At 43.6% G+C, this 24,707-nt stretch overlaps 1 protein-coding gene and 1 long non-coding RNA gene across 2 annotated transcripts; one reads left to right on the top strand and one right to left on the bottom strand.

Annotated features, from left to right (window-relative positions):
• Window positions 1-6,340: 6,340 nt before the first annotated feature.
• PURB (purine rich element binding protein B) lies at window positions 6,341-8,849 on the bottom strand. The gene has a single exon (XM_063086647.1). It carries the CDS (start codon window positions 8,773-8,775, stop codon window positions 7,840-7,842), a length of 936 nt encoding a protein of 311 aa, XP_062942717.1. The 5' UTR covers window positions 8,776-8,849; the 3' UTR covers window positions 6,341-7,839.
• A 7,617-nt stretch (window positions 8,850-16,466) lies between these two features.
• Window positions 16,467-19,100, top strand: LOC134371033 (uncharacterized). Its single transcript, XR_010022694.1, has 3 exons — window positions 16,467-16,774; window positions 17,822-17,979; window positions 19,043-19,100. It is a non-coding gene; the product is annotated as an uncharacterized LOC134371033 (long non-coding RNA).
• The last annotated feature ends 5,607 nt before the right edge of the window (window positions 19,101-24,707 follow it).

Here is a 24,707-nt window from a genome sequence, read left to right as displayed (position 1 = left end):
AAGACTGTCAATCGTTTTTCCGCATACTTTATTTGTTACAAACATACAGTTTTTTAAATATAGACTGTAAAACTCCATTTGCAAAAGTCTGCTATTGTAAGGAGTGTACACCAGCAGGAAGGATTCTTAAACTTTTTTCTCCATGAGTTTTTCTGTCAGTTTTGCTTGTTAGTGGTAAATATGGGACCCGCCATTTTACAGAACTATCTGAAGCTTCTGGCTGTACTCACAACGCTCTTTTGAAGCAGCCCTGCTCATCTTGAAATTGATCAGAATCTGAGCTTCAACCTACAGGCAGTGAGATCAACAGCCCATCTGGATTCTGCTTTTGAACGGTTTTCAGGAAGTGTGATTTCTGAATGGGTACTGCACTTCACGGATTTGTTTGAATTGCCCATGCAGCTCTATGTTTGTTAAAGTGCATTCTTCTTTTAAAAAATAAGCAAGAGGAATAATCTTTACTCTTTAACCAAGGTACTTAAAAAAATGAACTTTTTGGTCTCTCAGCAGATATTCCCAAATTGATCCTATCACTACAAAATTTTAGTGTTCTATTTACAAACATTTATAGGGTTACAGGTAGAGGGGACCTTATAAAATTAAAGGTGCAGCTTCTCTTGAAGCAGAAATCAGTTTTACAAGTTTATACATAGGAACACACACTTGGTTTACAATGCACAAGCATATGGGTATTTACACAGAGATTGAAGACATCTCAAAAAACCCCTTTTAAAGTAATTTTCAACCTAAACTCTAATTGTACATTTAGATCAGGAAGCTGTCTCCTGTTATCAAGATTTGGTTTTAATTCATTCAAATTACTTCTGTAGATTCTCTACTGGCAGGACATCAGTCCCAGTTCTGGAGTGAGGAATCTAGTCTAAGGAAGCCACTGGTAAATATGACTGGCAGTGAAAATTCCTACAGAATGAAAAGTGGAACTATCTGGAACTATATCAGAAGACGGATGGATTTTAAAATACGATCTTGGGGCCGGCCCGTGGCTCACCCGGGAGAGTGCAGTGTGGATAACACCAAGGCCACGGGTTCGGATCCTATATGTTTGAAGCCCAAAAAAAAAAGAAAAGAAAAAAAAAAAAAAAAGAGATCTTGGAAAAACATCTGCATAAGGGTCCAAAAGGAAGAATAAATCCCTACTAATACAGTTGTTCCAGAACTTCAGAAAAAAGAAGTTCAAACACACTGGTAATCTTAGTTACTATTCAAATATTGATAAGTCATCAACAAATAACTCAAATATACTTGCCTGCTACCAAAATGTGCAAAACCATGGACTCTATAAGTATGTTCTGTATTGATTTAAAGTCAATTTCTAGACTTTTTGCCCAATCTATTGTCTTTTAGGAATCCACAGAGCTTTTGTACATAAAGGTGACACATGGGCTGGAAGAAAAGGATTTATCCCTAACATCTTATCAGTTTAAAATGAAACTCTCAAATTCCTAGAATACAAATGTGTTTAGTGATATAATCTTGTTCTTCAGTTTTCTTGGACTCTCCCTGCAGTTACATGTCTCTGAAAAAGAAACTTAAGAAGGGAAGAAATAAACCACTTTCCATTCTATTTCCAAATATAAACATTTTCCTAACCAGCCTGATCTTACAACACTGGGTTAACACTGCTGACAAAATATTTTGCCTTTAAGAAATAAGACATGGTCTAAATCAGTTTTCTTGAAAGAGCCGTTGAAGAGTTACCCAAGGTAGGGAAAAAAAAGATAAACTCCTGCCTTCTGCAATGTGTTACTAGACACTAAATAGTTCTATTGCTTTCTCTCCGATACTCTGGGCCCACATTTCATTATACTAAAAAGATATAATCAGCCCTCTCTTATCCATGCCAATGCATATTAGATATAAAATAGGGAAAATGAGGCTTCCTCTTAGACTCAAATTAAAAGTACAGTTATATTTTCATCAAACTGTTATAACCATCTATGGGAAAAAAAAAATGAAGTTTTAGGTTCTAATAAAACTCTGCCCTCCCTTTAGCAGAAGTCCTATCGAGCAGTGAAACTACCAATATGGAATTTGCAGTTGTTTTAACATGGTTCTACCTATCCCAATTGGAATGTCTAATTCAAGGGGCATAAGTTAGATTTTCAAATGAAAGTAAAATACTGTGAATAGAGGAGATTACATTGATGGCATATTCCCTATTTCATTAGGAAATATAAAATACATTCATAAAGGCTTCACTTGGATCAGAGGTACAGTTATCAATTGGGAATCACTAGGGTATTAAGTCTTCATGATGCAATTTCATTATTTTTTTCATTTTCCAAATTTAATTTTCAGTACTGACAACTGGACTACATTTGTTCAAGTAAAAGTCTGATAAATCCATCAGTAATAAAAGTACTTTAAGGGCCGGCCCGTGGCTCACTCGGGAGAGTGCGGTGCTGATAACATCAAGGCCCCGGGTTCGGATCCCATATACGGATGGCCGGTTCGCTCACTGGCTGAGCGTGGTGCTGACAACACCAAGTCAAGGGTTAAGATCCCCTTACCGGTCATCTTTAAAAAAAAAAAAAAAAAAAAAAAAAAAAAGTACTTTAAGACTGAAGGCTGGGAAAAGTAACATTAAATAGCAAAGTCAGATATATCAATAGAACTCACCACTCAAGGATCCGGCTATCTCTTGAAACTTCTGGGGGCTAACATTTGAAAAGTAATGAGCTTGTTTTTCTAAGTTAAAAACTGGTGAAATGAAATTATAACATGCCATTTCCACCTTACGTATGCAATCTCAAATGGGGCACATGACATGCCCTTTTTCTTTTTTGTCTATATTTTCTTAAGGTAAATGTAGTTCTTTTTTTTTTTTCTTTTCTACAAATTATCTCCCCCCACCCCCAGCCACAACCACACACCCATTATCTAGTACATTGGGATTTGTAACTCTTTAGGAAGACAGCTAATTGATTTACAGTACTCTAAAACCAACCCTGAAAACTGATAATCTCATTCATTTACTATAACTTCAGTGCTGTTGTTGACAGAAAAGAAAAAGTTACCTTAAGGCTCAAGGGAAAGTAACTTATTAAATTGTGAATGCAGCATTGTTTACTCTCCCATCCATTGGAAACTAGCAAAATGCATTCTGGATCAATAATACAAACTTTCTAACATTAGCAAAGATTTCTACTCTTCTTACAGACTTAGAACAATATTCATAAGCAGATTATTTAGGGGAGCCTGAGAAATGATGATCTACATCATACAAAGATTCCATGTATTTCATGATCAAAAAGTGCTTTATCTTTGAGAAAGATGTCAGGGTTAGAATGGAAATATACAATGTAAAGTCACTTGACACTTTTTCAAGTGAAGTACAAAGTGGAAAAGGAGCAAACAGATGGAGGCTCTGCTCTCTGAACAGGCCTTATGCATCTGACTTTTAGAGTGTACTAAATTAAACTTGTTTTAAGAATTAATAATAGTGGGATTTTATACCACTATATTCTAAAACCTGAGATTGGACATCAAAGCAGTCAACTTTGTTATTCATCAGAGCAATTCTGATACTTCCTAAAAATAGAAGACAACTCAATCGAATCAAATTGGGTCAAAAACATTAACTTTCCCCAATCAAAAAGACTGATCACGAACACTATACTAAGAGTGCTGCAGAACCACAACTCTCAGCAAACGAGTCATTTTTACATAAGCGAAAAAGTTACTTCTCTCCTTCCCCTTCTCACTGATCAAGGCCACACTATTTTCAAATGAATATCTACTGAGAGATCAGTTGTGCATTGGACAAAGTACCATAACTGGGTTAAAAATGAAAACAAAATTTACAGTGAAGAATACTTATGTGCATGGCTTACACACTACAGCTTCTCCTTAATTTCAACTACCTTAACAGCAAGGTAGATTCAGTCACATTGTGTAGCTTACATTCTACACCCCTGTAAAGCCAGTCAAGGTCACATTTAACAAAGCCTCAACAACTATAGTGCCTGAAGTGTGCAGCCGTTTACAGACCACTCAATATGAGGGCATTATAATAACCAGCCTCTTTTGCCCACAACCCTGCATTTTCAGATAAGACAGGATAATTGTTTTGTTTTGAGAAAACTGAAGCTTGAATCTCTTAAAAGACCTGCAATTTACTGCAAAGTGATTCAGAGGTAACAAAGGAAGCAGGAGATTAATGGCTGCCTGCACCAAAAGCCTCTGTCATTTTGCAGTAAATAATTATGAAAAGTGACGAGACAAGTAGCCATGTGTGCATCACAGCTACAGTCATTTATACCACCTACATGCCTCCAATAGTAACATAGGGTGTTTGGGTTTTTGGTTTGGTTTTCACTTTGATTTTTGGTGCCATACAGGTTTATGTTTTGTTTTGTGCAGCATATGCACTGAAATTTGCTGACTAGAACTGCTGTTCCACTTGCTGAAATAGTAGGGACAATAGAAACCAGAAAGGAGTAGTAGGATCTTTTCACGGATTTTTGCTCTTTTGATTCTGTTCCTAAAATTTGACTTCTCATCTCCGTAACTTTGGTAGTATTATTTGAAAAGGAGTTTTAGTTTCCTACTTCTCAGAATATGACTATTTTGATTAGCTGGGATGTTTGCCAAATTTAAAAACAAGCTCTAAATCATTCATAGTAGCAGCTGAAAAACAAGACAAAAAATATTGGTTGTTTCCCAAAGTCCGTACAATGCTATTATCTAACTGGAATTAACAAAGACCACTTCCTTTAATAAACTAATATTTATGAATGAATCTCTGTGCTTCGCAGATTTCTATTGTCCCTAGTGACTGGAATGAGGATCAGTGAAATACTACAATTAATCCACATCCTTCTGCAATTTTCCTGCAGTGGGAAAAGAGGCCATGAACCACCCCCTGCAGGAGATACAAACCTTAGAGATTGGTTAAGACTTAAAAACCCACCACTATGACATTTACCACTCAATCTTACATAGGCAGGTCAAAATTTTAATATAAATTACTTTTGCCAACACATAGCTTATGCATTCTTTGCTCCTTTTTTTGGAGGATTTTCAAATTGATATCTAAAGATTTACATATGATATATTACTGTTATATGGTCTAATGACTAAGAAAATTTCTCTGGTAACCAAAGCTGATGCCATATATGGTAGTGTTCTTGGCACATATTCTATATGCCTCAGACCCACTTCCACATTCTTTCTATTCAGCTAATTATAGCTTAGTAGCCACTGGTGAAGGATTGTGAAGACCCTGTCATTTCTACAGAATAGAAAGGCAAGGCTAGTTACTGCAATTCAGCCAAAAAGAAAAGAAAAAAGAATAAACCAACCCCTTGAAAAGGAGAGGTACTGCACCTTTGCAAAATTGAACTGGCTCACTGCAGCTGAGCAACAGAACCACCACTGAAGCAAGAAAACAAGTTGGTCTATACAGGAATTGTACATGGTTTGAAAATGAAAAAGTTACAGCAATCAACTAATAGCTGCAACCTTAATTTTCATTGCTGCCTCAGAGTTTTGAAACTTAAGTAGTTTCTGCAAACCTAATTAATGCTAGCTTCTCAGCTCCTTTACTAAAACTAGGAATTTGTTCTCCGCAGCAAAGAAATAAACACTCAAAACACATAGGTAAATACAGCAGGACATTATTGAAAACAGCTGCCTTGTAGTACAAAATACAGTACAAGTATACGGATGTCATTAAAACATCAAAAATACTATTGCTCCCATACAATTTAGGAAACATTCTTTGCAACGGAGAAAAATTTTAAAGAAAAGCTTTAAAAAAATCTGTTTAAAAATTCTACTGTGGATGATGAGTAGAGAAATAGTCTGAAAAGGGCACCAATGTTTGTGGCTCTCCCACTTTTTTTTTTTTTTTTAAATCTAAGATCAACAATATTCTGAATCATAGCCTATTTTTTAAAAAAGCCTAATTTTATATACACAATTATTTCCCTCCCTCTCAGCCACAAATACATGAAAACGACCTTTTTGTATATTACTTATTTCCCAATAAATACAAAAAGATTGTATAGATTGAATAATACCAAAATAAGATAATAAAAAGGATATGCAATAAATTAAAAAGGCAGCTCAAATAAAGGGCAAGCATGCAGATAAAAAAAAATACTAAGATTCTGGAGTTGGGGTTACTTGCCTCCTGGTTGAGAAGGTGTCACACAAAGAATACCTGAAAACTTTGGAAAGAACATTAGCTCCCATTCAATTCAAAGTTACCTAGGTCTATGATATTTCTAGGAATACCTTTTGATGGGGGGTGGGATTAACTTGATTAGTAAAAATCATTTCTACTGAAAATCCATTTAAAATATAGAAGAGGCGATCCTTGAAAACCCCAACTTTTATTCTTGAAAGACAGCTGGATAAGCTGACAAAAGCCAGTTTGTTGAAATTTCAAGATGGTATATAAAAATGCTTCTAGGATATAGTCAGCATATTCACGTACACTTCAGTTCTATTCACAGATGGATTTCAGCTTCCACCGGGTGCATTGCTTGAATCACTCATCCATCATTTGCCAACTTTGATTGTGAGGTACTGATACAATGAGTCAAGTTCTTAAAAATTTATTTTAAAATAAATGATGCTGGAATTCTGGACCTGAGGATCTTTAGTATTTGAACAAATCCACAGATTAAACTGAAGGTAAATTAAGACTTCAGTTTTGGTTATTTCCAACTTTTCTGTGAGGACATATATTCCATTAAAGCTCAGGCTTGTAGCCTCACTGTTCCTTTTGTAGGTAATCTTCAAGTTTTATGGTTTAAAATCCAGCCAACCGATGGCTGTAACAGCCGAATTAGCCATAATTCACTGGCTCACATGGTGGAGCCACGGGGATCTGGCTCTCCTTCGTATCTAAGCCATTTCTTGGTAATGACCTCCATATTTAGAGATCAGGGGAAGAACTTTAGTGAGCAGCAACCAACCCACTCAAACAGTTTGCCTTGTGCTTTATGCCTAACTTTCCTCTTGTGCCTACCTCAGCAATCCCTAATATAAAACCGCTTTTATCTTTGAAAATATTTTTGCCAACTTTTAACTATTTTAGTAATGGATTCCAGCTCAAGCGTTGATATCTGAATCCATGTGCATCCCGGAAAACAATTCTGCAAAGAAAAGACATGGGCCTTGGTCCAGGTTCCATGCAAAACAATTAAAAAAAAAAAAAAAAAAAGGATCCAATTTGTTTCTGTATTCTCCCATGGCTTCTTGAATTATTTTGCCCTGTCCGTGATTATTGAAAGTTGCAATCCATTTTCACGAACTTGTACCCTCAGAACCGGGTAACTGCAAAGGCCTCTTTCCTCTCAATGATTCCATGAAGCCCTAGATCCAAAATGCTGATTTCAATGGAAGTGAAGGGGCAGACACTGCAACAGGGAGGCCTGGAGAGATCTTCAGACCTGATCACCCACGTACAACACAAATTCAACTGTTATCAATGGATCTGGGTAACTCAGTTGTTTCTTGGCCCAGAAGTGCGAGGATCTATCCCCTCCATACTTACCCTGCTGGATGAAGGAACCTCAAATGGAAGAAAAGAGGTTGAGGCTATTTGGGGCAGGTGAGGAGATGCTGTTGTCCTCTCTTTGCAGGTTGCTGTCAGTTCCTTGGAACTTTACTGCTTTTCTCTAATTGTCCGTGACTGTTCTCTTATGGTTGTTTCTCTTAACTATATTATTTTTCACTTTGTTTTTTTCCTCTGGGGCCTCCCTTGCTCACTCTCCACTAGCTCACTGAGGATGAGCAGGAAAGGAAACCATCTAGCCAAGGGGATGGTGGCGGGGTGGGGGAGGCCTGTAGGGGAAGCCGCCCGTCTCAATCCTCATCCATCTCCTCACCCTCGGACTCGTCGCCGCCGCCGCTGCCCCCACCACGGCGCTCATAAAGCTTATCCCTCTGTCGCTCCTGGATTTCTTTCATCTCATCTGCATACCGGCAAAAGGCGCCCCCGAACTTGCCCCAGGCCTTGAAGGGCACGGTGATGGCATTGCGGTAGGACGGCTTCACCTCGCTTACTCGCAGAAACACCCCATATTTGTTGCAGCCCACGTCGAAAAAGAAGCGCTTGGAGTCCACCGTTATGGAGGTGCCCTCCGGGAGCTCCCCGTACAGGCCGCCCCCGGGGCCCCCAGCGCCGCCTCCCGGGCCGCTGGCCAGCTCGTCGTCCTCGCCTCCGTAATCGTCGATGAGCTTGGCTAGCGCGTCGCGGAACTCGATGAGGCCCTGCGCGGGCAGCGCGATGGTCTGGCCGCTCTGCAGGCCGCCGGGCCCGGGGCCCGCGCCGAAGCCGCCGCCGCCGCGGTTGACCGTCTGGCGGATGCGCAGGAAGCGGCCACGCTGGTTCTCCTTGAGGTCCAAGTAGTACTTGCGGTTCTCGCGTACCAGGAACTCGCTCTTGAGCGCGCGGCGCGGCCCGCCGCCCTCTTCAGCGCCCGCCGCCAGCTGCTCAGGGCTGCTGGGGCCCAGCTGCGCGTAGTGCTCGATGAAGTCGCCCAGAGAGTCACGGAACTCGGCGGCCACAGCCATGGACAGCGTAAGGCGGCTCTTAGAGCCACCCGCGCCCACCTCGGCGATCTTCAGGAAGCGGCCCTTGGCGTTCTGCTTCACGTCCAGGTAGAAGCGCTTGTTCTGGATGTCCAGCCGCTTCGAAGCCAGCTCCTGCGTCTCCTGCTCGCCGCCACCTCGGGACGCGGACTGGAAACCGCCGGGCCCGCCGCCGCCGCGCTCGCTGCCGCTGTCACCGTCCGCCATCTTTTCAGCCGCCTCGCCGCCGCCCGCCGCGCTCGCGCCCCGGCCCTCCGCCCTGCGGCTCGCGCTCCGGGGCCCCCCAGCCTCGCCCGCCGCCTCGCTCACGCGCTCCCGCCGCTCATCGCCGGCCGCCGCCGCCTCCCATCGCCTCCACGCCCCGCCCCCGCGACTTCCGCGCGGCCTGGGCCGCTTCCGGCGCGCGGCTTCCCGTGACGTCATTCCTCCTGGCCCGCCGCGGCCTCGCAGTCGGAAGCGCGTGCACCGACGGCGGGGCGCAGGAGGGTGACGTCACAGGCCGTGCTGCGGCTCAGAGGCCACGCCTGGGGACTTGCGATCCTAGGCGTGACTCAAGTCCCCGCCACTTCCGTCCACGTGCTCTTTCCCATGACACTTTCACGTTAGACTCCAGGGTCGTCCGCGTCCCTCCGCTGCGTTTCTGGGGCGTCCGCTCAGCACACTGGGGCCCACGCCAGCCCGCCGGGACTGTGTACTGGGGACACAGCCCCGCCTACGCCTTCTACGGCGGCCGGGGCGAGGGGGATTCTTGGGAGCACCCAGAGACAGGCTCCGATCTGCCTGTGGGGCTCAAGGGAGGAGGCGTGAGCTGAGACTGAAGCGGCAGTGTGGGGGCACCAAGGGCCTGACAGTGCGATCTCAGAGCCGCTGGGCTGTATGTGCCTGAGGAGTGCCATAGTTGACAGTGAAAGGTGGGATAGATATGGAAGGTCATCTGCAATGCTGAGGAGTGACTGCTCTCCGCAGAGTCTGGAGCCGTCACGTGATCAGACTCACATTTTGGAAAGATCACATTGGGGACAGTGTAGAAGATGGTTTGGATGAGGTAAGATTCGGGATCCAGAGATCAGTTAACAAGTTCTTGCTGTCACCACACTTACCAGCCATGTTAAAATGGTTAAGTGAATTGACCCTGCCAAGCTTTAGTTTATCAGTAAAATGGGAATAATTTCTATGGAGCTTTTGTGTTGTGAGCATTGAGGTGTAATGAGAAACCGTATTGGGATAGTGTTAGAAAGTGAAGGCTCTGCAGTCACACTGTCTGGATTTGAATTTGTGTGACCTTGCCCAGTTATTTAATTTTCTCAAGCTGAAGTTTCCTAGTCCTTAAATGTAGCTATTAATAAATAATAAACCTGACAAAGAACTAGTGTCCAGAATATATAAAGAACACTTAAAACTCAATAATTACATAGACAACCCAATATAAAAAATGGGCAAAACATTTTAACAACAACAAAAATTTTTTTTAACAGTTTAACACACACACACGTATGTGCACACACACACAAACACACAAAACCTTGTAAGATTGTTGGGCAATAGTACTTGAAGAACGTTTAGCATAATGCCTAAGTTATAGTGAGTGCTCATGAGTGCTCAATGTGTGGTCTGGGGTGAGTCCAGAAGAGGGGTTAGTAGTGGATATCAGGTTTTGGAGCCATAAGCAGATGAAGTGGATTTTGATGTCAGGCTCCTAGAAAAAGGAGAATCCAGGAGAAGACAACAAATTTCAGGCCTTGAACATTTTCATCCTTGGTGAGGATTTGGACATTTCAAATCCGTAGGGAAGGAATGCAGTGTCAGGCATCACTTCGACTTTACTGAAAGATGTCCACCCAACTGCTTATCTAATTCATTGTTAACCAAATAACTTTCTGATTTCTCCTCTAATACAACTTCCCTGTATAGGGGACCCCAACATCCAGTTCATGTAAAGGACTCTCTATTCCTCTGTTCATTTCTTATCAGTTTGGTTTTAATGAGTCAAGTTCTATTTAAAGAGTCGATCTATTGCTTATTTCCTTTGAAATTTCACTCTTTGCTTTTAAGCTTAGGATCTTTTCTCCCCTTTCAGATATTCAATAATCACATATATTTGACACTTTTTATGGTTTGATTTTTTATATTTAACTCTAGTTTGTCTGCAATATATTTTAGTGTAGGAAGTAAGGAATCTAAAAAATTTCCTTCAAATGACTAACCAATTGTCCCAGTACTATTTATTGAATGATCCTTCCAGGATGGATCTTAACAGGTGGAGACAGGGATATGTTATTTTGGGCAGATGGAACATATGTCCCCAGATGGCGAGAAGTCCAGTTTGGCTGGAGACCAGGGTCTGTGAGGAGTTAGTGGTGAGCAAAGGAATCGGGAGCTAGACTGGGACCTGCTGGGGAGGCGGGGAGCTTAGGCTCAATTTAGAGTCAAGGGGGAGTCACGGGCTGTGTGAACAAGAGTGTGACACCTCCAGCTCTGTGCTTCAAGGAAGTGACCCATGGTAGAGAACAGCATGGGTAGACTGGGGATGGGACCCAAGATGGGCCTGCAGTTAGGAGGCAATGACTATGTTGCAGACCAGAGCCAGTGAGGACTGGCTGTGGCTGGTGGCAATGCTGATGGGAGAGGAGGAAGTGTGTGGGGTCTTTGAATGAGGATTTAAAAACTGGACATGGGACCATGAGAGAGTAGTAGAGGGGGATTTTGCTCTAGTGACTAGAGATCTGGGCTGACTTTAGCAGAACAAGGCTGTACAGTGAAATGAGCTCCTTGGATGAAGACAATATCCAGCACTGAATTGTGACTTCCAGAGGCCCCCAGTGCTGCAGATGTTAGGTGTTCCTCCCCTATATAATTGACAATACACAGTGTACAACAGGATGAGCTGTTTTGATGCATTTTTGGAATATCAAGTACTTTTCCCCCAAGTTCTTTTCCTTCTTGGTGGTCTTAAGCCCTTGCTTCGATTGTGTTTTGGCAAATTGAGCATGAATGAGAATGGATCTAACCGCTGGCATGTTAAATTTAAGGAGCTGGCTGGATGCCCAAGGGGAGATGTTAATGTGGCTGTAGGGCCCACAGAAGCAGAGTCTAGAAGAGGGGGGAGTAACAGAGATGCAGGTTTGGGGGCCACCAGCAGACAGGTAGATCGGACATCAAGCTCCTAGGTGGTTGCGTGGAGAGATCAGGGACAGGCAAACAGGATGAGAAGACAGCAAGGCTGAGGGGTCGGCTGACTGGGAGATCACAGGTGACCGTTCATACTGAGATGCACATGGGCTTCTGCATGTCTTGAAAGCGCAGCTCTTAGGACATAGCTCTTAGGACTTGGGGCAGAGCCTAGAACTCAAGTCTTCTGATTCAAAATCCTGTGTTTTTGACACTGCACCACTTTGGGGGCTGGGGGAATGGAAGCTGGATGTCAGAGTGCTCACAAGTGAGTGTGGGGGCAGGAAGTGTACACCGAGGAGCTTCCCTGTGTGACAGGGCAGAAAAGGATGGGAACTGGCAAAGGAAAGCAGGATGGAGGCCATTTTGCTTCCAGGAGACCTTTGCTGGCCTCAAGGCCGAGGATGGCAGAAGTGGTGCTCAGGGGCCTTGACAGAAACCCCCAAGCGAGGCCTGGAGTAGGCACACTGGATGGGCACTTGGGAAAGGAATCGGGCCCAGGAAAGTGAGATGGCATCCTTTTCCTTTGGAGACCAGGGAGAGAAGAGGAGAGAAGTTGGAGCAATTCCTGTTGAAAGGGCCCAAGAGTGAGACCACTTGTGAAGGAGGAGCCTGCGAAGGCCTGCAAGGCTTAGGCTGGACTAGAAGCCCTGCCAGCCGAGCAGCCCCAGGGGCCTGTCCAAAGCCAGGCTAGAAGCGGGTGGGCAGATCACACCTCTGAGGAGCTGGGAGGCTGGGCTGAGGCAGCAGATGGAAATGAGCCTGGCCAGGGCTGGGAGCTGGTTAGGGGGGTGGGAGTGCCAGGTCCTGGGGATGGGGGCTTCAGATGGACAGCCCTGGGCAGGGCCAAGCTGAGCATTCAGGAGAACTGGGCCAGGAGAATGAGAAAGTGTTCACACATTGCCGGGAGGATGTGCCTTGTTTTTCCTGTTATTTTTCCTTTTTATTTTTGGCAGCTGTCCAGTATGGGGATCCAAACCCTTGACCTTGGGGTTATAACTCCAAGCTATAACCATTCAAGCTAACTGGTGAGCCCTATTTTTCCTTTTATACTTAAAATTTAAACATACAGAACAGTTGCAAGAATAGTGTTCTTCACATGGATCCCCCAAATGTTAACATACCATTACATTTATTTCATCACTCTCTCTGTCCCTGTTCCTCTCTGTCTCTGCCTCTCCCTCTCCCTGTTTCTCTGTCTCTGTCTCTGTCTATATTTTTTTCCTCCTGAACCATTTGAGAATAAACTGCAGATATATGGTGCCCTTTACCCTTAAATACTTCAGTGTCTATTTCCCCAAACAAGGACATTCTCTTACCTAACTAGAGCACAATGATCAAAATCAAGAAACTAGCACAGACATGGCACTGTTGTCTAATCTGCAGACTTCATTCAGATATTGCCAAGTGTCCCGATAGCATCCTCTGCAGCAAAGGAGAATCCCTCAGCATTCAGCTGCCACGTGCCCTCCTCTCTAAGCTGGAGCTGTTTCTGGGTCTCTCTTTGTCTTTCATATCAGTGACATTTTGAAGAGTGAAGTCTGGTTATTTTGTAGACTATCCTCATTTTGTGTTTGGAGATGCTTCTTGCCCACAATCCAAAGACCTCTCCCCAGCAAGGGAGACACTGCCCGCTGTGCCCAACTGGCCTGTGCTTGAAACCGTGAGGCAGAGGATGGGATGGTCAAAGGCCCAGGATCAGCAGGATGGGTGCTGGTGGGAGAGCCTGCAGGGCAGCCAAAAGGGGGTTGTGACCAAATCTGTAGTGAAAACCACACGCGCTCCCAGGCCCTCCTGCTTTCAGCTGCTTGGAAGTTGTGGTCTTCCTTGTCTTCTCTGTTCCTTTCCCATCTGGGGTAAAAGTGAACTGGAGAGAACAAGCCAAGATGACAGGGCATGCCACTCCAGCAGGTGCTGGCCTGACACTTCTGGGCAGAGAGGCCAGCTGGCTTGCTTGGAAGCCTCCAGTGACATCTTCTGGGATTCGTGTGGCTGAAAGCAAGTTTGTGTTTTCTGCACAATCTGAAGGGAGGGTCTCATCCTGGCTCTGGGCAGAAGGTCCATACCTGCTGTTTATTCTGGTGATTTTTGCCTTCTGTGCGGTAGAAAATCAATTCCTTGCATTAGCGATGGGTTTCAGGGAGCAAAAATTTTCTCAGACTCTGGACTTATTGATCAGCTCCATCACCCTCCAGGAGTTGTAGTTCCTCCCCAGGCACTCCTGGAGGCTGGGAGGCTGCTTTGGGCACAGCTGCCATGCCCTGTTGAACCTGCGCTCACCCAATGCTCCCCCTGGCCTCATGACTCCCTGGAAAACAGCACTCTGGGGCAAGTTTCTTCACTTCTGTGGGTCATGGCCCCTTCTTATCTGTAAAATGGAGATGGTCACGGGCACCCCACAGAGCTGCCCTAAGCAGTAAGGGAGGTAATGTGTATGGACCACTTGGGGGCCGCTGTCGATGCTATTCATGGGTGTGGCTAAGCTTCCTCTATAAATCCCCTGGCCCGCTCCATATTCTATAAAGACCCTACTAGCTTCAGCTGATATTGAGTTGAGAGAGCACATGAATAAATAAAACCCTGTGCTTTTGTCATTCTTTGGTAAGTGTATTTGCTGGATGAGAGTTGAAACCCCCCAATGCAATGATCTTCAAGGGAACAGGACCCCTAGAAACAGAGTGGTTGGAAAGTGTATCAGCTGGTGATGAATAAACAGGTCTGGGGAGGTCATAACCTGGGCCACTAGTGTTTGAACCCACTTAACTCAAGTCCCAAAACAACAGGGGAAGGACGCACACGTAGGGCCCCTTGTGTGCTCTCTCTCAGCCGACAGCTGAGTATGAGGAGCCTCCTCTCCGACTCCCAGCTGCCCATGAGCCTGGCCAGAGCCAGCTGTTGTGTCGACAAAGCCCCAGTCAGGGGCTCTCGTATCAGCTGCTGTGGGGACAGGTTTGCCCTTTCCAAGCCCCCATGGGTCACTTGTGGTCTTTCTGTGGAGCCGGCCAACAGCCCATCTGTTCTGCTTCTCATCTCACCCAGAAAATCTCAGTGCTCCCCCCGCCCCACTAGTACTCCCCACTTCCTGAGGATTCTATTTCTGCCTCCCCTGAACCTTCCAGAAGGGCCTTCTGGCTCGGATCTGAGCCCCTGCTTGGCTGCTCTGTCTGCCCTTCCGCCTGATTAGAGCAAGGGTCTCAGGTTGGATGATGCCCAAGACTGCGCCGAACACAAAGCAAGGCCCTGGGATGAAGGGGTGGAAGTTTCTGGGTGCTGTTTTTCATGATGATGGCCTCAACGATAGCCAGAACTTTAAAAAAATCTTTAACTGAAGGAAGTTACAAGCATGGAAAGGGGGACGATGAGAACAAACCCTATGGGATGGATTAGAATCAGAGATATTGGTATGAGCTCACGGTTTCATCTCATGCATGTACACATACACAGATAGGTATGGAAATACACATTCACACACATGCAGATAGATGCAGAAATACACATGCATATTCACACACATGAAGCTAGACATAGAAACATACACACATGTATGGATAAATATGGAAATACACGTATACGTATTTACACACTTGCAGATAGATATAGAAACACATACATATGCATATTCACACGCAGATAGATATAAAAATATACACACATGCATATTAACACAGGGATAGATACAGAAATACATACACATGCTCATATATACATGCAGATAGATATAGAAATACACACATAGACACATAGGCATGAGTATAGTTATTTATACATGTTTTCTAGAAACAATGATGCCCCAGTGGGAATGAGCACACCTAACACCCAGTTCTTGGTTTCTTTAGTACCAATCCCTATTAAAAGAAACCAGAGCTCCTTGGAGAAATGGCTGATTCCAGGGCTGGAGGAGAGAAAACTAAGTTCAGCCTGGAATATCTTGTGTTGGAAGCAAGTAAGTGCTCAAAAAATGAGTGACATGCTCAAGGGACACTCCTGCTGGCTTAATCTGGGACAATTTAAGCATCAAATAAATAATGGTAATAACAGGTTATCAACCACTGAATAAAATAAGAATCCATATATATATATATTGATATAAATAAATGAGGGCAAGAAAGTCTCTTCCTTATAGAACACCAAGTGATAAATATAGGACCAATGATAGAATTTGAAACCAGTGGGTGAAAGTTTGCTGAGTAAATTGGATATTTACATAATCTCAAAGTATCTCCCCATAAATACTTAATTACAAAGAACCTCTGGTAAACCTAGCAGTTACTGCCTTAATCTAGTGATCACAGTTAACATCAGCAGGAACAGGACAAACGGACCAAATGTGCATCCTGATATGATCACTGAGGAGGACATGGCATCACTTCCGTGGTATTCCTACCCAAAATGCAAGACCTGAATATAAACATGAGGAAACAGCAGACAGACTCACCCTGAGAGAAATTCTACAAAATTACAGGCTACAAAATAACTCTACAAAAATGTCAATCTCATGAAAGACAAAATTGTTTCAGATTAAAGGAGAATTAAGAGTATGTGTTGACAGTGTGTTTGGAGCTATTCTTTTCTATAAAGAATATTGGTGAAATCTGAATAAGGCCTGTGGATCAGATAATATCATCATACTGATGTTAATTTCCTGATTTTAATAATTGTACTTCAGTTATGTAAGAGAATATCCTTGTTTTTAGGAACTGCAAATTGCTGTGGATTGATTGAATCGTGTCCCCTGAAGTCTGTATATTAGAAGCTTAATTCCCACTATAGCCACTGGGTGTGGGAAATTCTGTTATGGTAATTGAAAGATGGGGCCTTGCAAAGGTGATTAGATTGTAGGACCATGCCTAGTGAACGGATTAATGATAGTGGTCAGGGGTGTGAGTATGAGGGCTTTAAAAGGAGAGCTCATGAGAATTTCTCTCTCTTCTGGGCAATCTTCTGCCATGTGTGGCCCCTGAATTGCTGTAAGCCACCACCAAAGATGACCCTCACTGCATGTGTTCCCTGGACTTTGGACTTCCCAGCCTCCAAAACTGTAAGCAATACATTTTGTTTTCTTACAAATCACCCAGTTCCAGGTATTTTGTTATAAGCAACAGAAATGGACTAATACACACACTGAAGTATTTAGAAGTAAAAACAGCATCATGGCTGTAGTTTACCATCAAACAATTCAGAAAAAAATATACACATGCAAAGAGAATGATAAAGCAAACGTGAGAGAGAATTAACAATTGGAGAGTGGGTGAAAGGTGCTAAATAAGCAGGAGGCTGTTAGCCTGAGGCTATCTCTGTTCTTTGAGTACATACATAACAAACTGCAACCCAACAGTACCTAAACAAATGGAAACTTAATTTAGGAATATGTTTTTTGTAACAAATAGCTGGTTTTCAGCAAATCACAAACACCTGAGCTTCAGCCAGTCACAGGCAGTCAACTCATTGCACCATGCCCAAATAAAGCAAACGCCTCATTACATCATGCCCCAGTAAGGCAGATGCGTAGCTGTAGCCTATCAGGTGATTTCTCCACTTTGCTTCCGTGTTCCGCCTGTAAAAGCTTACTGCTGGGCCTGCCCCATGGCTCACTCGGGAGAGTGTGGTGCTGGTATCGCTGAGGCCATGGGTTCGGATCGTATATAGGGATGCCCGGTTCGCTCACTGGCTGAGCGTGGTGCAGACGACACCTTGCCAGGGGTTGCGATCCCCTTACCAGTCAAAAAAAAAAAAAAAAAAAAAAAAAACTCCTTGCTGACAATGCTGGGTGGAGCTCCCTGAACGTCTTCTGGTTCTGATGCTGCCAGATTCATTGTTCTTTGCTCAAATAAACTGTTAAATCTATTGTGTCAAAATTTTTCTTTTAACAAGGGTATACAGGAATTCTTTGTACTGTTCTTGCAAGTCTTTTCTAAATCTGAAATTACATCATAATGAAAGTAAAAAGAGAAAATGTTCAACTTGAAATGTTTTTAAAATGGTTCAAAATAAGTTCTGTTAGTGCTCTTTGTCCCATTGTATCCTTTTCATTTTCACTGTCTAGTTTAGGATGCAGTTCTTGTAACTGGTCCCTTTTTTTGTTCAGAATCTCTGTGAAGATTCTCTGAGTACGGCTGACCACCCTGAGTTCTCCCTGGGCAGAGACACAGCTCTCTGGGATACTTTGAGCACTTATGTTCTGCCCTGCGGTGCAGCTATTTCTGAAGTCTTATTTTCCTGTCCACATTACACACTCCTTAAAAGGTGGGACTATGTCTTATCTTTGTGTCTCCTTTCAAGTAAACACTCAGTAAAAATTTAATGAAATTAAATTGAAAAGAAGTATGCAATTTTCAACTTTCCACGTCTTTTAAAAAATTATTATTAGTTGACACGTAATAATTGTACATACTTATGGGGTACTGTGTGATATTTCAATACATGTATACAATGCTCAGTGATTAAATCAGGGTAATTAGCATACTAATCACTTCAAACATTTATCATTTCTTTGTGTTGGGAACATTCAAATTCCTCCCTTCTAGCTATTAGAAAATATACAATAAATTGTTGTTAATTATAGTCACCCTACAGTGCTATAGGACATTAGAAATTATTCCTTCTGTCTAGCTGTAATCCATGTCTTTTTGAGCCATTCACTAAGCATGAAAACAGAGCATACAATCTTAACTGAGTTACAACTGGGCATCCTGATGATGTCACTATGTTTTTCCCTCATATTAAAAAATGTGTTCTTTTTTAAGAAATATGTTATTATAATAGAGAATTTGGGAAATTCAGAAAAGAAAAAATAAGGAAATGTAAATGATTCAGAATGCCACCCCAAATATTAGTGCTATCCACCTGAGTTTTTCCAATACAAAAATTTAAATGCAAATTTACATACGTGTGTATATACATATATTTGTATTACAAAGCTAAGATCCTCCCATGCATACTGATGCATAGCATTAGTTTTTATTTATGCACAGAATTATATTGATCAAAATCTTTGGTTCATAATGCACTCTTGTTATTAGTCCATGATGGAGTTTGGATGTGCTGTCCCCTCCAAAACTCATGTGGAAATTTGATCCCCAATGTGGCAGCGTTGGAAACTGATTGAGTCATGGGGGCGGATCCCTTATGAATGGATTAATGCTCTCCCTGGGGGAGGGGGGATTAATAAGTGAGTTCTCGTTCTGTTAGTTCCCACGAGAGCTCATTGCTTAAAAAGACCCTGACACCTCCTCTCTCTCTCTTGCTTCCTGTCGCCATGTGATCTGCTTGTACCCACCGGCCGCCTGCCACTTTCCGCCATGAGTAGAAGCAGTCTGAGGCCCATGCCAGATGCAACTGTCCCAGAATCGTAAGCCAAATAAACCTCTTTTCTTTATAAATTACCCAGTCTCAAGTAGTTCTGTTATAGCAACACAAAACGGACTAAAACAGTCCATGTATTCATTCATTCATTCATTCACTAATAACATTTTAATAAAGCCTCTTGAATTACCAGCCAACCCAAGAACTACAACACTGACAATAATCTAAATCTACTATACATGTTCCCTCCATATTTTATTGCCCCTACCTCTCAGAAGTGATTAAAATTTTAAGTTATAAAGAAAAATTGTTTAGTTTTATTTTTTAACCTTATAAAAAAGGGAATCATATTATACATTATTTTAGGGTTGTATAGAGAAACAAAACCAGTTGGATTTCTATCTGTCTTTCTGTCTGTCTGTCTGTCTGTCTGTCTGTCTGTCTGTCTGTCTGTCTGTCTATCTATCTATCTATCTATCTATCTATCTATCTATCTATCTATCTATCTATCTATCTAAATCTGCTTTTAGGAATTGGCTCACACAGTTGTGGAGGCTGGCAAGTCTGAAATCTGGAGGGCAGGCTGACAGGCTGAAGATGCAGTGAGGAGTTGATGTTGCAACTCGAGTCCAAAGGGTATCTGGAGGCAGAATTCCCTCTTGGGGTATCTCTGTCTTTTCTTGTAAAGACCTCAGTTGATTGGATGGGGCTCGCTCACGTTATGGAGAGTTATTTACTTTACTCAAAGTCTACTGATTTAAATCTTAATCTCATCTAAAAAATACCTTCACAGCAACAAGACTGTTTGACCAAAAACTGAATATCATGGCCCAGTCAAGGTGATACATAAAATTAACTATCACATAAGTAGTCTCATGGACTTGATTTTTTTCACTCCACATTACGGTATGAAAATTCACCATGTTTTTGTATTTAGCTGGAGTTCATTCATGTTCACTGCTATATAATATCCCATCATGAGCAAATACCACCACCAAATATAATCTTCTGTCCGTGGGCATTAGGGTTGGGGATGTTCTCACCACTGGAACTTGTCTCCTGGGGCAGATGTGTGGGGCTCATCTTAGGTATACACCCAGGAGTGGTTTCCTGAATTGTTGGACGTGTGAATGTCTGAGTTTATAAGGAAATGCCAAATGATTTTTCCAAGTTGTTAAACCTGTTTCTATATGGATCTCTTGGATCCATGACCTCTGTAGCTCTTGGTATTGTCCAATTCTTATTTTTTGCGAGCAAAATAGGTAAGAATTACTATCTCTTGTTGCCTTGATTACTGTTTTCCTGATTACTGAGGAGGTCAAGCATCTCTGAGAGTTTGTTAGCGGTATGTTTTCTCCTTGGTGAAATGCCTGTTCATGTCTTTTGACCATTTTTCTATTGGGCTGGGAGTTCTGTACATGTTATTAATGCAGTCATTTGTTGATTATGTCTTCTACCATTTGTAGCTTGTCTTTCAATTTCTTTAGGATATTCTTTTTATTTTTTATTTTATTTTATTTTATTTTGTCTTTTTGTGACTGGCCGCACTGCGCTCAGCCAGTGAGCGCACCGGCCATCCTTATATAGGATCCGAACCCGCGGCGGGAGCACTGCTGTGCTCCCAGCGCCGCACTCTCCTGAGTGCACCACAGGGCCGGCCCTAGGATATTCTTTTTAAAAAATCCTTTAAATTTTTAAAAATTTAATTGTGGTAAGAACACTTAACATGTGATCTATCCTCTTAACAGATTTTTAAGTGCACAATACCGTGTTGTTAACTGTAGAGACAATGCTGTACAGCAGATCTCTAGGACTTATTTATCTTGCATAACTGAAACTTTATACCCATTGATTAGCAACTTCCCATTTCCCCTACCCCAGGCCCTGGCAACCACCCTTCCACTCTTGTTTCTATGAGTTCAGCTATTTTCGATTCCTCATATAAGTGGAATCATACAGTATTTGTCTTTCTGTGACTGGCTTATTTCACTTAGCATGATGTCCTTGAGGTTCATCCATGTTGTCGCATATTGTAGAACTTTCTTTCTTTTTAAGGCTGAATAATATTTCGTTAAATGTATATGCTACATTTCCTTTATCCAATATCCCTCAATGGACATTTAGGTTGTTTCCACAGCTTGGCTATTGAGAATGGTCCTGCTATGAACATGAAGCGCATCTACCTCTTCAGGATCCTGATTTCAACTCTTTTGGATAAATACTGAGCAGTGGGATGGCTGGACCATATGGTGATTCTATTTTCAGTTTTTTGAGGAACGTCCATATTGTTTCTACAGAAGTTGCATGAGATTCTTCAGGGTATACTCTTTTATTTTTGAGTAGCTGGACAAAATGGGGATCTGAACCCTTGACCTTGGTACAATAACACTGAGCTCTAACCAACCGAGCTAACTGGGCAGCCTGTCTTCAGGGTGTGCTTAATGATAGCTTATTATGTTTATTTACTAATATATCACAAACAATGTACAGTGTATCATTGAATCCCTGGTTCTTTCATCAGAGTTACTCAAGGAACATGTGATGTCCTGATTTAGTCAGTCTGGGGTGAGGCCTGGCCATTGTTATGTTGCAAAATCTCCCCAGTTGATTCTGATGTGCAGCTGGGGTGGAGAACTATGAACCACTCCCTGCTGTTGAGAGGCTGCTCAATTTGAACAGGAAATCAAGAAAACGTGTGTTTATTAAGACAGCACTCAGGCAGTTCTACCAAGGTGGAGGGGAGCAGACAATGAATGTGCAGATCCTTCTGTTGTCTAAATTGACTATGTACGAAGCTGAGAACCACTTACCTAAGGGTTGGAGCAGGAAGGTGGGCCCCGAGGCCCTCTCCCACCCCTCCCTGTGCCTGGCAACCCTTTGGTGTAGTTCACAGTCTAGCAGCACCCACCTGCTTCTCAGGGAAGGTCAATTTTGTGTCTGTCATGTGTTTCTCCCACTCGTTATCCAGACTCTGAAATGCAATCGTCATCTTTTCAGTTAAAAAAGCAGTATATGGATACTTTCTCACTGGGAAACAACCAAGCAGAGCAGGGGCATGCGGATGCCCACGTAGTCCCATCACACCCCTCCCCCTCCCATGGGGCAACACCTTGGCAGCGCAACCCTTCCTGGCTGACAGCGACCTGGGTTTTCACTGCCTAGGTTCCTGGAGGAGCTATTCCTGCACCCAGTGCCACCTTGTGCGCCTGCTCCAATCACTTCCCACTGGCTTTGTCCTGTCACCCCCCTGGGTTTCCTGGTGCCCCCTTCTTGCTGGCCCTTGAGCATCTGATGGGCTCTCTGAACTTCAACTGCTTTTGCAATGAGGGCATTTCCATATCACCAGCCCTGGTCTTTCTGTCGCTGTTGGATTCCTCTAGTTGCTTTGCGTGCAGAGTGTCTGTAGCTGCCTCCATCTCAGAATCCGTGTGGCTGAGACCAGCCCCCTGGATGCCCTCCAGCCCCTTGTCCTGGCTGTCCCCACCATCGGAGGCCTGGCCACGCCATCTGCTCCCGAGTTGCTGGCTGTGGCTGAATTTACCCAGAATCAGAAATGGAGCCTAACCAAGGGGCAGAGCCTATGACCAGAGCCTTGGATATACCTTTATTTCCAAAGCTTGGCTGCTCTTTCGCCTTCAGAGTACAAAAGGGTAAACTCCTCTGGGCAGGGATGATACTTTCTTTTTGGTAAATTGGGAGCGTAGTACTTTCCTGCCTGCTGGTTCAGATGAACAATGAGATCCACCACCTTCTTTGTCCTCCTCTGATTGAATTGCTCCTTTGTTTAACTCAAGTTTTAATTCAGGAGGTAGAAGTATCTTAAAAGTATATTTTTTAAAACCTTTATAAAATATTAAAGGAAATTTAAAATGAAAACAATTTTACATAAATCCTATCACCTCAATGCACCTGTTTCTCCTGTTTTTGCTTTTTCTGGATCCTTTCTACTTTCTACCAAGATGTACATCTATTTTTACACTGTAATTTTGTAGGTAGTTATATATAGTATTGAAAACAAAGTCATTTTCTTTCCCACCCTGCTTTACATTATTGCACGAACATGTTGCCATGTTTTTATGTTGTCTTCGTGATTACCAGTTTCAATGAGCTGACCTAATTTATTTCAGTGTTCTGTGGTTGGAAATTTAAGTCGTTGCCAGTTTTGTATTTGTTGTCAGCAGTACGCATGAGCAGCTGTTTCTGCTCACTAAGTCTGCAGGGCTGACCACCAGATCAAAGGTGTGGTCAGGGGTCTGCCTTTCCACACGGTTTCATCTATACCCTGTGGCAAACACTGGAGATCTCTGAATCTGCTTCTCTGCAACTGTAGTTTAGTCATTTTCCTCTAAATATGGATTTTAAGAGATCAGCAACTGATAAGTATATGGGAAAACTTGAGGAAAAAATTGAAATGCATGCAAGAGACAGAATCTCAAATGCCTGTGTCCCCTGCACTCCTGGTGGGTTCCCCAGCTTACTCCTCTTATTCTCCCCAGATTGAGCTAGAATTGCCCCCTGCATGGCTTGGGCCCACCATTGGAGCCACACTGGGGTGGCCCTGCTGCAGGGCACGGTCCTATGCTTGACACCCTTTCTGCCTGTATAACCCACCTAGCATCTCTAGTCAAGAACTGAATAAAACATGATTATAAAATGTGCTGATGACTTCTGGTCAAGATGGTGGAATTGACAGTCCCTAGCGTCACTCTCTCCCTCAAATCAACCGATTTAAACTATAAAAACATAACATCAAGTGCATACGGAACAGGGAGACATCCAGCGGGGGAGGCAGAAGCTCCGCGGAGATCACATGCCCTGTGGGGCCGCCATTGCATGATCTGGCAGATAGGTTTCACCGCCGCCACCCGGCTCCAGTCCCAGCCCAGCCCAGTGCACACAGAGTGGGGAGATGTCTGGCAGGGGAGGCTCCGCAGAAACCACACACCCTGTGGGGCCACCACTGCATGATCCAGCAGGTAGGCTTCACTGCAGGCACCCAGCTCCATTCCCAGCCTGGCCTAGTGTGCACGGAGCAGGGAGACGTCCAGCAGGGGAGGCAGGAACTCCACGGGGACCACACTGCTGCCACGCGATCCAGCAGCCCGGCCCAATGCGTACAGAGCACAGAAATGTCCAGCAGGGGAGATAGAAGCTCCGTAGAGTCCACAGACCCTGTGGGGGGCCTGCCATCGTGTGATCCAGCAGCAGGTAGGCTTCACCGCCGCCACCTGGCTCCATGCCAAGCCCAGCCTAGGACGCACAGAGCAGGGAGACATCCAGCAGGGGAAAGGGAAGCTCCGCAGAGACCACACGCTCTGTGGTACCTCCATGCATCCCAGCAGCCCGTCCCAGAGTGCAGGGAACAGGGAGAAGTCCAGCACGGGAGGTGGAAGCTTAGCAGAGACCACACACCCTGTGGTACCACCCCATGACCCAGCAGCCCGGCTGAGTCCAAGCTGACCAGAGGGGTGGCTCCCCAGAGAGGTCCAAGACCCGAGGCAACCACACATGCAAGGCACTAGTGGCCAAGTGAGCAGTCACTGAGGTAGCCATACCAAATTGGCAACCACAGCAACATCTTAGTCAGTCAATAGTGTCAAACCTGTGGACTGTGAAAACCCCTGGCACAATGAATAAACATCAAAGAAGGGCTGACCCTGTGGTGCACT

The sequence above is a fragment of the Cynocephalus volans genome, chromosome 2, assembly GCF_027409185.1.
Source record: "Cynocephalus volans isolate mCynVol1 chromosome 2, mCynVol1.pri, whole genome shotgun sequence".
NCBI lineage: Eukaryota > Metazoa > Chordata > Mammalia > Dermoptera > Cynocephalidae > Cynocephalus > Cynocephalus volans.
Note: the sequence above shows the minus strand (reverse complement) of the source record. Positions and strands in the feature narration are given on the sequence as shown.

Coding starts and splice junctions, on each gene's coding strand:
- PURB (XM_063086647.1), bottom strand. CDS start 8,775: ATGGCGGACGGTGACAGCGGCAGCGAGCGCGGCGGCGGCGGGCCCGGC.